This window comes from Acomys minous (genome assembly GCF_964271855.1).
Source record: "Acomys minous genome assembly, chromosome: 12".
Taxonomy (NCBI): Eukaryota; Metazoa; Chordata; class Mammalia; order Rodentia; family Muridae; genus Acomys; species Acomys minous.
In genome coordinates, this window is record NC_140493.1 from 68,841,497 (window position 1) to 68,856,805 (window position 15,309).

At 49.7% G+C, this 15,309-nt stretch overlaps 1 protein-coding gene across 2 annotated transcripts; it reads left to right on the forward strand.

Annotated features, from left to right (window-relative positions):
* The first annotated feature begins 272 nt into the window (after positions 1–272).
* On the forward strand, positions 273–4,358 carry LIAT1 (ligand of ATE1). Of its 2 annotated transcripts, none has more exons than XM_084802864.1 (2): positions 273–599; positions 3,605–4,358. In XM_084802864.1, the coding sequence occupies exons 1-2, from the start codon at positions 374–376 to the stop codon at positions 4,072–4,074; spliced, it is 696 nt and encodes a 231-aa protein (XP_084658990.1). In that variant the 5' UTR covers positions 273–373; the 3' UTR covers positions 4,075–4,358. The 2 variants fall into 2 exon arrangements, with proteins under 2 accessions (XP_084658990.1, XP_084658989.1); XM_084802863.1 differs by having other exon boundaries at positions 3,602–4,352.
* Positions 4,359–15,309: the final 10,951 nt, after the last annotated feature.

Here is a 15,309-nt window from a genome sequence, read left to right on the forward strand (position 1 = left end):
ATCCCAGCCCTTGGGACAGGGTACAAGAGCGTGAGAAATTCAAGGTCGAACTACATGAGACCCTGTCTCAAGAAAAGAAAAGTATCATTATAGACGATTCAGAAGCGGATATGTCATTGTCAGCCCAAGCGTTAACAATCTCTATCCTGCCTTGTCCTGAGCACCTTTAACTCACTAGGTCTCAAACACATCAATATACGCATGCGTACAGCTAGAGCCACAGGCGACCCCTGGCGGCAACTTTGTGGATGCGCGCACGGCGTGGAGCGGTCACCATGGAGACGCGTGGTTCTGGCGGGCACAGTGAGAGCCTGGAGCCCGCCCGGCGCGGGTCTTCGGCTGTTCCAGGCGCAGGTCTTGGTCCCGCGGGCGGATGGCCGGCCGTGGTGGGACCGGGGCAGCGGAGGAGGACGAGCAGGGCGAGGAGTGCGAGGAGGGCGAGGAGGAGGAGGAGGAGGAAGAGGAGGCGCGGGAAGGCGGCGCTGAGGGCTCCCCGGGGTCTAAATTGCCCCCCATCGTGGGCACCACCGAGCTGGCCAAACGGAAGGTGAAGAAGAAAAAGAAGAAGAAAAAGGCCAAAGGGTCGGGCAAGGGCGACGGTAAGAGGGAGCAGCGAGGGAGGCTACTTTGGTCCTAAGATCCCTCCCACGGATGCCCCCTCAACCTAGAGTCCACTTTGAACCAGAAATAGACACCACACCCAGACAGTGGTCCCCTAGACCCCACATGGGACACTTTATCACAGGCCAGAGATGCCCAGCCCTACCCATAAAGACCACGTGCTTACCAGAGCAGAGGCCCCTTAATTGCCATGGAAGTCTACCAACTTTAGTTTCCTAATATATCCTAAGACACCACACCCGCCTCTAAGAACCCTCAATATCTAAGGAGCCCTTCCACCCCCCACACAAAGACACCCCACAGACACCCACCCCAAGAGCCCCCAGCCTCCCAGAGACCTTTTATGCCCACCTCTTTTCAGCTTCCTAGCCCCTCAGCCAAAACACACCCATCCTCACAGACATTTAGAGGTTTGGAGTCACAAGGAGACTAGCGCAGGTGGAAAGATGCTGGTTGATATTCCCACACAGGAACTCCCCGCCCAACCCCCTTTACCCTTTAAAGGGCGCATGCGTCTGAACGCTGTGTAGGGGCGCATGCGTCTGAATGCTGTGCAGGCACAAGCTCCATGCAAGTGTATACAGAATCTTCTCGGCCTGGACCCCGCCAGGGGACAGCTGTATAAACTCACACCAGCCCTCCCCTCATCCTCCTGCCGACGTGAGACACTCTTCACACTGCGTTCCTATAGCGATACGATTCTATCCAACAAACCTAAAGTCTGATGGCTCCGTTACGCGCGCCCCGTGTAGTCTACACACTTGTGGATCCTGTTTGACACTTACATAGATGCCAACGCAAATTGCACACCTACACCCATACTAGACACTCACATACATGGATCCACGCCTATATCATACTCACACAGGTACCCTAAAAACACACACGAATAGTTATACCCTCGTGTCATATACACACAGGCTTTCTAGATACTCATATGCATAGATGCCGCCCCTAAATATTATACCCACACAGGTGTTCTAGGCACTTACGTTCTGAGAAGCCTACACACACATGACAACTTGTACACTAGTCTGGCTCACCACGACCTTCATCTGCATACAAGGGACTCAGAGCCCCTACCTCTCCCTAAGTTCAATCACTGAGCCCCGAGAAGTCCCAGCAAAGACACTGAGCTCACTCTGAGGAAGAGTGCAGCCATGATGCAGAACGACCCTGCTTCTGAGTGAGTGGTGTGATGTGATTCCAATGTAGCTTTGGCTATCAGTAAAGTGGCCCTGACCTCTGACATGGCTAGTCTTGGGCCTAGGTGTGGCTCGTTGGCTCCGTGTGCAGAGCGGGGCGGGGCGGAAGGAGCCGGGGTCTTCCCACAGGCTTGTGGTTTGGGCAGGGGAAAAAACGGGAGTGTTTTAATTCCTTCTAAAGGAGAATGGAACAGAAAGGTGAGCCGAAGGCAGCAAACCCTCTGTGTGTCAGCAAAACACGGAGGCTTGCTTTGTCCTTTCGGTGCAGCTTTTGACTGTGGGAGTTACAGTGTTGTGTACCCCAGCCTGTCAGCAGGGGATCCCAGATCCTTTTCAGAGAGTAGGAAGGTAAGGAAATGTCAGGATGGACTTTTACTTATTTGTTTGTTTGTTTTGCCTTTCTCCTCCCTCCCTTCACTTGCCTTTATTGAGGTCTTTCTTTCTTTCTTTCTTTTTATGATTTATTTATTATGTATACAGTGTTCTGCCTGCATGTACATCTGCAGGCCAGAAGAGGGCACCAGATCTCATTATAGATGGTTGTGAGCCACCATGTGGTTGCTGGGAATTGAACTCAGGACCTCTGGAAGAACAGCCCAGTGCTCTTAACCTCTGAGCCATCTCTCCAGCCACAAGGAGATAATTCTAAAATAAAATAAAACTGAAAAAGGAGCTGCTAAAGAACCACCATTTATAGCAGTTTACAAGCAATTCTGCAGTGCTGTTAATGTGAAGAAAGAAAAAAGGGGCAGGGAAGGGGCAGGGAAGGGGGAGGAAGGGAAGGCGAGCGCAAAGCCACACAGCCCGGTCCTGGGCTAGGGCTGCAGCCCAGTTGGCACAATGTTCACACTCACAAAGCCCTGGGGTCCATCCCAGGCACAAACCAGGGGGGCTGGTGTATGCTTGCAGCTCTCTCAGGGGGAGGTGGAGGCAGGAGGATCAGGAGGTCATCCTAGGCCAGAGGGAGCTGGACGCACCCCACGTGGTGGTTCACAACCATTTGTAACTTCAGGTCCAGGAGATCTGATGCCCTCTTCCGACCTCCTTGGGCAGCAGGAATGCATATGACCACAGACATATGTTCAAGCAAAACACAGACACACACAGACACAGACACACAGACACACAGACACACACACACACACACACACACACACTGAATCTTTTAAGGGGAAAAAAAGAATTTCCTGGTGTATAAAATAAAATAAAATAAAAAATTTAAAAAGTGGCCTGGAGAGATGGCTCAGAGGTTAAGAGCACTGACTGCTCTTCCAGAGGTCCTGAGTTCAATTCCCAGCAACCACACATGGTGGCTCACAACCATCTACAATGTGATCTGATGCCCTCTTCTGGTGTGCAGGTGTACATGGAGGCAGAGTACTATATACATGATAAATAAATAAATCTTTTTTAAAAATTTAAAGAGAAAGAAGAGTATTTCCTGGTTCAGTATACTACAGATTCCATTATTTGATGTAGGAAACATCTCCCTCTGTGTCTTTAACCATAGAGTTTCCAGATGGGTATAGACTCACAGACTTGGAAAGTAGTTGGTGAGCACTTAGTGAGGCTAAGTTAAGGGACGGCAGATGTAGTAGAAAGAAGAAGACACTAGGGGTCAGTCTGGCATTCAGAGCTGGCCTCTCTATTGGTTAGTTGACACTGACGGCTACTGAAGCTTTAGGGGCCTCTTGAACTCTGGGTGAAGGCAGACCCCATGGCTGGTGATTTGGGCACCCTTACAGGTACAAACATTTGTGGTCTCCTCTGTTCAGCAGATAAACATCACAGTCGAAGCCGGAAGAGTCAGCCGCTTTCTACAGCTTTCCAGGATGTCTTAAGTCCCCACAAAGACCATGCCTCGAGGGCCGAGCCGAGAGACAAAGAGGAGACTAGGCACGCCCTTCCCTACTCGTGTGGCGTGAGCTACCCCTACGTCGCCGAAACCGAGGAGAACCTTTCCAAGGAGAGCCTGCGTTGGGATGGGATTCTCACCGACCCTGAAGCAGAAAAGGAAAGGATCCATCTCTACAAGCTGAACCGGAGGAAGCGGTACCGGCTTGTGGCCCTCAAAGGTTATCATTCGGATCCCCGGGCAGAGGACAGCGCTGAGAACCTGCCCTACTTCTCAGACAAAGATTGCAGCCCCAGCATCAAGCAGCCCGGCTCCAAGGGCGACCATACGCATAGCTACTTTGAGGCCTCAAAGCTCCTGCACGCCAACTTAGCCACCACTGCGGCAGAGTGACCTCTGTCCGCCCCGCTGCCAAGCTGCTCCTTGCCACACGTTTATGTTTGGAAAGAATCATAATAAAAAGTAATCAGACCCAGAACCCGGAGGAAGCCGATGATTGCGGTGTGAGGTTGGCGCCCGTGTACCAAGGAGTTACCTTCCTTATTAAGAAAGGTACCCTTGGGACTGCAGAGATGGTTCAGAGGTTAAGAGTGTGCGCGGCTCTTCCAGAGGACCAGAGTTCTGTTCTCAGCACCCACATCAGGCTGCTCACACTCACCCATCAGCGACATCTGTTCCAGGGGGCTTTGATGCTCCACAGGCCTGTGTATACACACACACACACACACACACACACACACACACACAGAGAGAGAGAGAGAGAGAGAGAGAGAGAGAGAGAGAGAGAGAGAGAGAGAGATGCACACACGGTTAAAATGGTAAAATTTAAATTAAAAAAAGGAAAGCATTCCTTTTGTGAACACAGTGTTTTGCCTATCAGAATTTCCTTCTTCTTAAGTAAGCTGTCAATCTCTGTTTTTTAATTGCTCAACACAATTAAGTTGCCCCCTAAATAGAGAGAGTGTGTGTGTAGGCTGTATATATTCATAGGCTGACTTCCACAGGGAAATGCAGCCCTGGTTGGCATCGAACTACCGATTCTCGGGTCGGAGAGCACTGACTGCTCTTCCAGAGGTCATGAGTTCAATTCCCAGCAACCACATGGTGGCTCACAACCATCTATACTGGGATCTGATGCCCTCTTCTGGCCTGCAGGTGTACATGCAGATAGCGCTGTATACATAATAATAAATAAAACTTAAAACAAAACAAAAAACTCCCAATTCTTCTGCCTCTACCTCCCAAGTGCTGGGGCTGCGGGTGTGCTACGCCTCACCCAGCTGAAGACCTTATTCTGTTAATTAAATACACTACTTGCTCTTATGTGTCATTAAAATCTGGGTCCTAGGGGACTGGATTTTCCAGAGGACCCAGATTCAATCCCCAGCACTTAATGGTGACTCACAACTGTCTGAGTTACTCTAGTTTCAGGGAGATACGACTGGCCTCAAACTCAGAGATGCACCTGCCTCTGCCTCCCAACTGCTGGAATTAAAGGCGTGTGCCACCATCACCTGGGAATAGATTTTTAAATTAGCAACAAGAACAACAACAAAAATCTGAGTTCTAAAACTTTATACCTGGAAGTAATTATGGGAGGTCCTTAAAGGAATGTTACTTCTATCTAGACATGTGTGTGTGTGTGAGAGAGAGAGAGAGAGAGAGAGAAAGAGAGAGAGAGAGAGAGACAGACAGACAGAGAGAGAGAGAGACAGAGACAGAGACACACAGAGAGAGAGAGAGAGGAAGGAGAGAGAGAGAAGGCCTGGTGCGTGCAAATACTCTGTCACTGAGATAATATCCCCAGTTAAAATTTCTGTGGCTACGTTTAAAAAAAAAAAAAACATTTGGCCAGGCATGGTGGTGTATGCCTTTAATCCCAGCACTCGGGAGGCAGAGGCAGGTGGGTCTCTATCTGTATCACAAGTTCCGAGCAAGTCAGGACTATAGAGGGAGACACTGTCTCAATTTTTTTTTAATTTTATAAAGATGGTTTTACTTTTGGGCCGGGTGGTGGTGGCACATGACTTTAATCCCAGCACTCAGGAGGCAGAGGCAGGTAGATCGCTGTGAGTTCGAGGCCAGCCTGGTCTACAAAGTTAGTCCAGGACAGCCAAGGCTACACAGAGAAACCCTGTCTCAAAAAACCAAAAAAAAAAAAAAAAAAAAAAAAAAAAACCTTACTGGCAGGAATTTCAGCATTTGGGAAATGTTAACAGGTGAACCAGGAGTTCAAGGTCATCCTCAGCTACATAATTAATTTGAGTCCAGTCTGGGTTACATGAAACCTGTCTCCAAATGTGTATATATATATATATATATATATATATATATATATATATGTGTGTGTGTGTGTGTGTGTGTGTGTGTGTGTGTGTGTGTGTGTGTATGTGTGTGTGTGTGTGTGTATGCCAAATAACCACACATTTCTCTCCAGACATTTACTGACCAAGGGCTGTGTATGATTCTACTTGGCTTCCCCGGAAGCTTACCGTGAAACAAGATTAGCTGGGATGTAAAAGGAGGAACAGGGCAAGAGGGATAGCCAGTCGTGAGAGAGCGACTACGCTCTGCTGTCAGGATGGGCAGCTGGTGCTTGCTCTCCCCTCAGCCCTGGGAGAACATTCCAGTCTGACCCAGATCTTGCATCTATGGTACCTGGAGGTGAGGGAGTGGAGTCTTTACGATGCCCCAGGCTCTGGCTGAGTTAATCTCCCCTGAGAGGGGTTAAGTTTCCAGCCTGCCACACCACCTGGGCCTCTTTTAGTTCTGAGGAACATCTCCCAGGAGTACAGAGATGCAGCCTGGTGGCTGAGCAAGAGCTGTGTCTGGGTTAGCATCAGCTGCCTGCAAGGGACAGATGGTCTGAGAAGACTCTTTCGCTCAGGCATTAAAATGGTTTTGAGTAGAAAAGACCAAACGTCACAGAATATGCCTGTCTTCATCCCTGCTAGGCCTAGGCTGACAAAAAGACCCTTGTCACCCTCCCCAAAGAAGCCAGCTACAGGTCCTATGAGTTTTTGTTTATAGTTTAATTCATTGTTCCCTGGCAAAATATCTGGTTTTTGGTTTTTTTGGGACAGTCTTCCATTATGCAGCCCACTATGGCCCTGAACTCATGTCCTTCTGCCTCTGCCTCCCAAGTGCTGGGACTACAGGTATGAACCACTGTGATTGCTAGTTTTTTTGTTTCTTTCTTTCTTTCTTTGTTTTTGTTTTTGGAGACAGGGTTTTTCTGTGTAGCCTTGGCTGTCCTGGACTTGCTTTGTAGACCAGGCTGGCCTCGAACTCACAGCGATCCACCTGCCTCTGCCTCCCGAGTGCTGGGATTAAAGGCAAGCACCACCACGCTTGGCCATGCTTGCTAGTTCTTATGTTAACTTGGGTCACCTGAGAAGCAGGAATCTTCCTCCACAGGACTGGCCTGTATGGAAGTCTGCGGGGGCATTTTCTACGTTGGTGACTGACACGAGAGAGTCCAGTCCATTGTGGGTGGCACCGCCCCTGGGCAAGTGGTCACTGAGTATACAGAAAAGCATCCTGGGCTGGAGAGATGGCTCAGAGGTTAAGAGCACTGGCTGCTCTTCCAAAGGTCCTGAGTTCAATTCCTAGCAACAATATGGTGACTCACAACATCTATAAAGAGATCTGGTTATCTCTTCTGGTGTGCAAGTGTACATGTAGGCAAAACACTGTATACATAAATGAATAAATCTTTAAAAAAAAAAAAAGAAAGGAAGGAAGGAAGGAAGGAAGGAAGGAAGGAAACATACTGAGCAAACCATGGTGAGCGAGCCAGTTAGCAGCACTCCTCATGGCCTCTGCTCTGGTTTCTGCCTTCCCTCACTGATGTTCTGTTTTGGGGAGAGGGATTTTGGACCAGGTGGGAAACTGCCTGCTTGTAGCCTAGTGCCTCACGGGAGCCTGTGCTTACGATGTAGAAGAAGTGGGGTAAAGACTAATGTCGCCAGCAGACAGAAGTGTCTCCAGCTCGAACCACCTAGGACTCTTCCAGGGGCCGCAAATGGAGAGCGGCCTCAGAACTAGCTTGCCGTTGAAGAGGAGCCACCAGCAGTATGGGGTTGATGCAGCTTCAGACACGGTTGGATCTAGGAGGTCCGGGCCTCTCTGTCCATATCACTCCTCTGTCGCCTCCGTATTCGCTTCAGGTTTAGGTGGGCTATCACAGGGTCCAAAGGCAATTTCTGATATCCTCGTATCACTATGAAGAAAAAAGACTCACTTCTCTGTCCCCACCCACGGTCATTCAGTCTCAAAGCTTTCTGGTGGGGCTGGAGAGATGGCTCAGAGGTTAAGAGCACTGTCCGCTCTTCCAAAGGTCCTGAGTTCAAGTCCCAGAAAGCACATGGTGCCTCACAGCCATTCATAATGAGATCTGGTGCCTTCCTCTAGCCTGCAGGCACACATATGGGCAGAATGCTGTATAAATAATAAATATATATATATTTGTGTATATATGTATGTATATATATATATTTGTGTGTGTGTGTGTATATATATATATATATATATATATATATATATATATATATATATTTTTTTTTTTTTTTAGGTTTTCGAGACAGGGTTTCTCTGTGTAGCCTTGGCTGTCCTGGACTCACTTTGTAGACCAGACCGGCCTAGAACTCACACGATCCGCCTGCCTCTGCCTCCCGAGTGCTGGGATTAAAGGCCTGCGCCACCGCGCCCAGCCCATATTTGTATATTTTTAAAAAGCTTTCTGGCCTGGCAAGGGCCACACGCCCATCACTGGAAGAACTCTAGCAGTCAGGGGACTGGAGTATCTGATGGGTGCGCCGAGTACGGTGAGGAGTTGGCAGGGGCCAGAGAAGGGGAGGCCACACTTCGTGAACTGAACAGATGGTTCGAGCATCTGTACAGAGTGGTACCCTAGAGAGATGCCAAACACTGACCTGCTGATCGCTGATGAAGAATGGTGGTTACTGTTATTTTGTTAGTTTGAGACAAGGTTTCCTTATGCAGCCCAACCTGTCCTCAAACTCACTATTCTCCTGTCTCTTTCCCAAGTACCAGGATCACGGCCTACTCCAGGCCTAGGATTGATTTTTTTTTTTTAAAGCCCTGATCAAGGGTTGTGGGAGCGGCTTGCAGAGCATGCTTAACTCCAGAGTGACTGACCCTTGGCCACTGCTGGCAGTCTGTTTCCCAAAGAGCAACAACGTCCTGCTACCTGGGTGCATGTAACGACTGCCTGATGGTTGGGTGGAGGGAGTTGTCCCAGCCTTTACAGCAGGTCACAGCCATGTGACCAACTCACCCTGACTCACAGCTCTGTAGACTGGTGCTTTACCCACACACTTGTGTTAGGGTCAAGACTGTGGCGCCGGCGCCACCGAGGTACCGAGTTGAGGGCGAGGGCCTGTGGATTTAACTCACGCACACACACGCGCGCGCGCGCACACACACAATATAAGCGGGTCCTTCGTGTTAAGAGAACAGCAGCGCAGCAGCAGCCGCGGCAGCAGTTTATTCTTCTCGTCTGTCCCCTCCAGAGTTCCAAAGAGCCTTCTTATAGGCAGCAAAACAGGACTCCTCCTCCCAGGTGAAATCCCTCAAGAGGTGATTGCACACAGGAGGAAAAGTCTCGAGGAAGGGAGGGGCGCGTTCTCAGAGCAGTAAACAAGACTAGCTAACCAAGATAAACACAGACATGGAAGCTGCTAGAAACAGGACATGAAACAGCAAGACAGGCAGGCAGCCCAGTCGGGCCTGGTTTCTATAAAGACCTGGGAAGGGGGGACTCCTCTGGGCCTGCCGCACATCTTGAGGGTGACACTGATCTCCAGCCTAGTATGGTAATTGTCCCCCAGTGCCCTCTGCCTGGAGCTATCACACGCTTCAACCCAAACTAAACCTCTGGACTCTTTCTAAAGATTAGGAAATGGGGCAGGGAATTTAGCCCAGTAAGTAAAGGGGCCCGCTGCCAAACGTGAAGACGGGAGTTCAATTCCCAGCACCCATACAGTAGAAGAGGGGAAGCAAACCTCACAAGGTGTCCTACGTCACCCTACGCTATGTGTGTACACACACATACAAACAAATGAATGTAGTTACAAAATTACAAAAAACAAAGTCTGTTGATGAAAGTCAGATGTACATAGGCAGTACACATTCTTTCTTTCTTTCTCAAGGTCAGTGGGGGAACACTGGCTGCCATGTGGCTGGCCACCTAAGGGGGTGGGGAACATCTGGGAAGGTACTGATGTCTCCACCCACAGCAAGAGGACCCAAGGCTATTGTCAGTCACAAGGTGAGCCTGGAAACAGGTCCTCACAGCCAAGCCTTGAGAAGCCTGCAACTGCGGCTAGTGTTTTGGCGACCAGAAGCTGAGCCACAGGCAGTACCCAAACTTTTCTATTTCTTAGAATAGGCTTGGATTTTGGATTTTCCAGCCTTTAGTGACTAAGGTAGGTGACTGTCAAGCACAGCTGGAGGAGGCTGGCTGTTTCTTCTGGCCTTTGCCGCACAACCAAATTAGCCCTAAATGCAGTGACCTAAAATAACATTATGAAGGGCTGGAGAGATGGCTCTGTGGTTAACAGCACTGCCTGTCTTTCCAGAAGACCAGGATTTGGTTCCCAGAACCCACATGGCAGATCACAACCTTTCCTAATTCCAGTTCCAGGGGATCCAAGGCAAGGCATTAAAAAAAAATTCAACAAAAACCAACAACCTAAGCCAGGAGTGGTGGCACATGCCTTTAATCCCAGCACTCGGGAGGCAGAGACAGGTGGATCATCGCTATGAGTTCGAGGCCAGCCTGGTCTACAAAGTGAGTCCAGGACAGCCAAGACTACTCAGAGAAACCCTGTCTCGAAAAACAAAACAACAAAAACCAAACAAACCCAACAACCGTATTAAGCCTAGGTTGGAGACCCATGCCTGTAGTTTCAGCCACTTGGGAGACTGAGGTGGGAAGGTCACTTGAGTCCAAGAGTTCGCTGCACTATATCACACTCTTACCGCAAACACAACAGTGGAGGAGGAGCTGGAAAATGACCCAGTATGTACACACTTGCCGTGCAAGCGTGAAGACCAGCATTCAGTTCTCAGTACACACATAAAGCCAGCAGGAGTGCTTGGGCTCAAGGAGATAAGTGACATCAGCCTCTGGCCTACACAAGCACACACACTCACACACACGTATGCCCCCACACACGCAAACATGCATACACATATGCATGCACACCGCACACATAAGTGCAGCAAAAATAACATAACAAGAGCAGAAACCACCACCTTTGTTATAACATCATTCTGTGGATGGGGTAGAGGCAGGGTTTTACATAGTGTTCCATCTGCTTGTATGCCTGTGTGCTATGGTGACCCCAGAAGCCAGATAGAAAGCACAGAGGTTAAGAGCACTGGCTGCTCTTCCAGAGGACCCGAGTTCAATTCCCAGCACCTACATCAGGTGGCTCAGAAGTTCTAGAGGATCAGACCCTTTCATCAGTCTTCCCCAAGAACCTGCAGACACACACACACACACACACACACACACACACACACACACACACACGCCACTCAGAGCAACACAGTGAGACCTTGTCACAAAACAAAACAACAAAAAAATTTTTTTAAAGTGTCATTTTAGCTAGGCATCACAGACACACTGTCCGGGTTCAGAAAGCTTTTATTTCATTCCATTTGAAAATATTTACCTGTGTGTGGGAAGCTCATGAACTCTCCTGAATTTTTGTGGATGTCTCGTGTTGTGGGAGTGGGTTCTCTCTCCTCACCATGAGGGGTGGGGGGAACCAAACTCAGGTCTTCAGGCTTCGGCAGGAAGGCCCTTTACCTGCCGAGCCACCGCATCAGCCCTGAGAGCGCTGAGTTCCACGGTGGCGCTGTGTGCTACCAAGTGGAGGGGGCTGTGGGATGGGTTAGGAGCCAGATAAGACTGAATGGGACTCTCTCTAGCTTCCTTATTTTTGTTAATTACATGGCAATAAAACTCCAGGAGGACTGAGTGTTTTCACTTGCCATGTGCCTCCCAGAGCTGCACGTAGCTGCCTGGCATGTGTATTCCTTCTGGTCCCACCTTAGTTAGAATTGCGACACTTTATAGCCATTTTATTGTTTATAAATTCTTTCACGTTTGTTCCCTGAGCAATGGAAATTATCTCCATTTTACAACCACGGTTTGGAGACAAGAGGTGACTTGCTCAAATCACACCGCTACTAAGAGATTTTATTAAAAAAAAAAAAAAGGACTCCAGGTCTTTTGCGGAAACACTAGTCAAACAACGGCTACAGATGTTGTTGGCTGCAGGTTGTCACCAGCACTCAAGGTGTATCAGGCACCTGCGCCACCCAGCATAGCGTTAGTCACTCAACAAACATGATCTCCTTTCCTCCACACAGATATTTCTGAAGCAGGAGGGTTTGTGATTTCCATCCGTACACAAGGAAACTGGCACAGACAGGGAGAAGTCCTTACCTGGGGTGGAAGAAGAGGGTCGGGGATGTCAAAGCCAGGTGTGGCCGGTCCCCAGAGATCCCAGGGGCCCTAAGCAGGTGGGGCCCACAAACAGGAGAAAAACCAAGGGGGATCTGGCACCCACTAGCACATGTCAATCTGGGTGCTGGTGACTGACAGTATTGGAAGGATGAGGTCTTACCCGGGGGTGGGGCTGGGGTGGGGCTGGGGTGGGGCTGGGGGTGGGGCTGGGGGTGGGGCTGGGGGTGGGGCTGGGGGTGGGGCTGGGGGTGGGGCTGGGGGTGGGGCTTGGGGAAGATTGGAATCTCCATTAACCAGCAACAGAGGGCCCCTAAGGTGACAATCTCCTCAGGTGTCTTCAGGTCACACTACCCACTTGCCCCTGGGGGTAGGGGGGACGGGACTCGGGACACTTTGCTGCATTCCCTTCGGATTGTCACCACAAAGAAATCCTACCTCATCTGACCATGCCCCGTGCAGTCACAACAACTCAAACCAGTGCTTCAGCCTCTGACTGACTGCATGAGTGACCACAGACATGCCGCCTGGTGCGTGTACAGGCCAGAAGAGGGCATCAGATCCCCTAGGTCTGGAGTTACAGATGGTTGTGAGCCGCCACGCGGGTGCTGGGAATAGTACGCGGATCCTCTGGAAGACTGAGCCATCTTTTCAGCCCCTACTCGCAGTTCCTGTAAGCAGAGACTCTGGGTTTCCCATCCTGTCCTTAGCCAGAGCAGCTGGGTCAGGATTTGTGGCTTACAGACGCCTTGCTGATTTGTATGCGCGTTACGTGGCAATGCTTGCACAGTGGCTGAACAGTCCCCATAGGGAACTCTCACACTTCTGAAAATCTTGTGAAAAGAGTCGTGGGGCAGCTACCTTTGCTCTAAATTATCTGTTGAAGGGTGTGTGTGACACAAAGCCTCAGAAGATCGAGATGGCGTGTTCCCAGAGGGAAGGGCAGATTCGCCGGTGACCTGCTCTTCGGGGTCCCAGGGGCCTTCCTGTGATTCCCTCTCACAGCAGGGTGCTATCCGGAAGTTCTCGGCATCTCCTATGGGACACAGGGCTGGCACAGACACTCCAGCGACTGCTACGGCTGTGACAAATCCACCACCCTTCCCATCAGACTCCAAAGTTTGGAGTCTTTGATTGACATTCTAAAACAGCGGCAGATTGCGTTGGCCGCCATTCTCAGGACTGTGACGAACACTGGTGATGGCGAGGAGGGATGGGTGGCAAATGGCTGCCTCTTCTCTCCTTTATTCCGTCTGCCAGGCCAGGCCATGGGGTGGTGCCACTGACCCTCAGGGCATGTCTTGTCCCCTCAGTGAATCCTCCCTTGAGATGCCTCACAGATACACCCAAAGATGCGGCCCCGCGGATTCCCTAGGTGTTTCTTTCTGTTTGTTTGTTTCTAGACGTGGTCTTGTGAGCCTAGGTTGGCCCCAGATCCACCATACAGCTGAGGGTGGCCTTCAGTGTGTGGTCGCCTGCCTTCATCTCACTGGAGCTGGGATTACAGCCACACTCCCGTGCCCGTTTTTGTGAGGTGGAAGAGAGCAAGCCCGAGAGCTTCAACGCCATGTTAGGCAAGCACTCTACCAACTGAGCCGTCGCTCCAGCCCTCCCAAAGTGTCTCTTAATTTGATCAAGCTGACAAAATTAAGTCCCACAGGCTGTCATCTTGAAAACGACATAAGAGCACAGGCTCCTCTCAAGAAATACCCAGGCTACAACATGCAAATTAGAAAATGCAGCTATGGCCTAACAAGGTGGCCACACATGCTTTAATCCCAGCACTCAGGAGGCAAGGACAGGCATATCTCTGAGTTGAATGGCCAGCCTGGTCTACATAGGGAATTTCAGGCCAGGGGTCATCCTCAGCTACCTATTGGACACCTTGCCTCAACCAACCAAACAACAAACAGCCAGGCAACAGACAACCAACAAAAATACAGGCCGTGATGGTTTCCCCAAACCACTAACTTCCCCTCCACTTTGCACTTGATGGTGCTAGTCTCTCCTTGCCAGGACTGTCCATTCACCCTTCTCGGCTCTGAACATTTAATTGGTTTCCTGTTTTTCTGGCCACTCTAAACAACTCTGCAGTGAATATCCTTATATGCACATTTTAGTGAAAACTTCCAGTGCTTTGGAAACATTCTTGGGAGTAAAATTACAAGCTAGAAGATAATTAAAGTGAAGACTTTACATAGATTTTTAACTCATGCCGGGACTGTTTGAAGCACTTCCCACATCATCTATGAGGGGAAAAGAGCTCTTGTTCTCTCCAGTTTATAGTTTGAGGGACACAAGGTGACATGGCTGACAGGCCATTTGAACTCAGGCCTTCTGGCTCAGAGTCCGCTTGGACTTCCTGCTTTCCTGAGAGCGGAACCGGAAGTAGCCCGGAAGAACTTGGACACCGTTGGTTTCCGCACCTGGAGGCGCTAGCAGAGTCCTCTCAGAGCTTAGCGCCTGCTGGAAACTCTGTCCCCCAGGATGCTCCCTGCTCTGGCATCAGCTCATCTTTGTGTGGCTCTTGGTGATGTCCTCACCCACGTGCATCCCTCCCTTCGCTGGCGGTTACCCTTTCACCCTGGTATCTTTTAAGGTGGTCACGCCTTTTTCCAAATAAACAATAAATAAACCTCAGGGCCTTCCTTTCTTTGTGAGAACTCTTGGGGGGGGGGCAGTGCTGGCACTGGGAACAACATCTTATTCATTTTCTCTGCCTTGCTGGATTGCCTAAACAAAGCATTTGCGTAGCACAGGAGGACAGGTATTTGTCATCAGCAACAGTTGGTTTGACATAGCCAACATCCCCGCCCCCAATACTTATTCTGAACAAGCAACTTGCAAAAGGGAATAGAAACTTTGCACTCACACTTCATGTTGACCCATCATCTATCCTGTAGAGGCTAAAAACTGTATTCACACTACCCTGAGTTTAATTCCCAACACTGGAAAAAAAAAAAAAGACCCACAAAACACCTATGTCTATTGTCCCATTGCTGTGAAGAGACACCATGACCAAGGCAACTTACAAAAGAAAACATTTAAGCCAGCCCACAGAGGGTGAGTCCCTGACTGTCATGTCAGCGAGGATGGCAGCAGACAGGCAAAGATGCTGAGAGCTTACA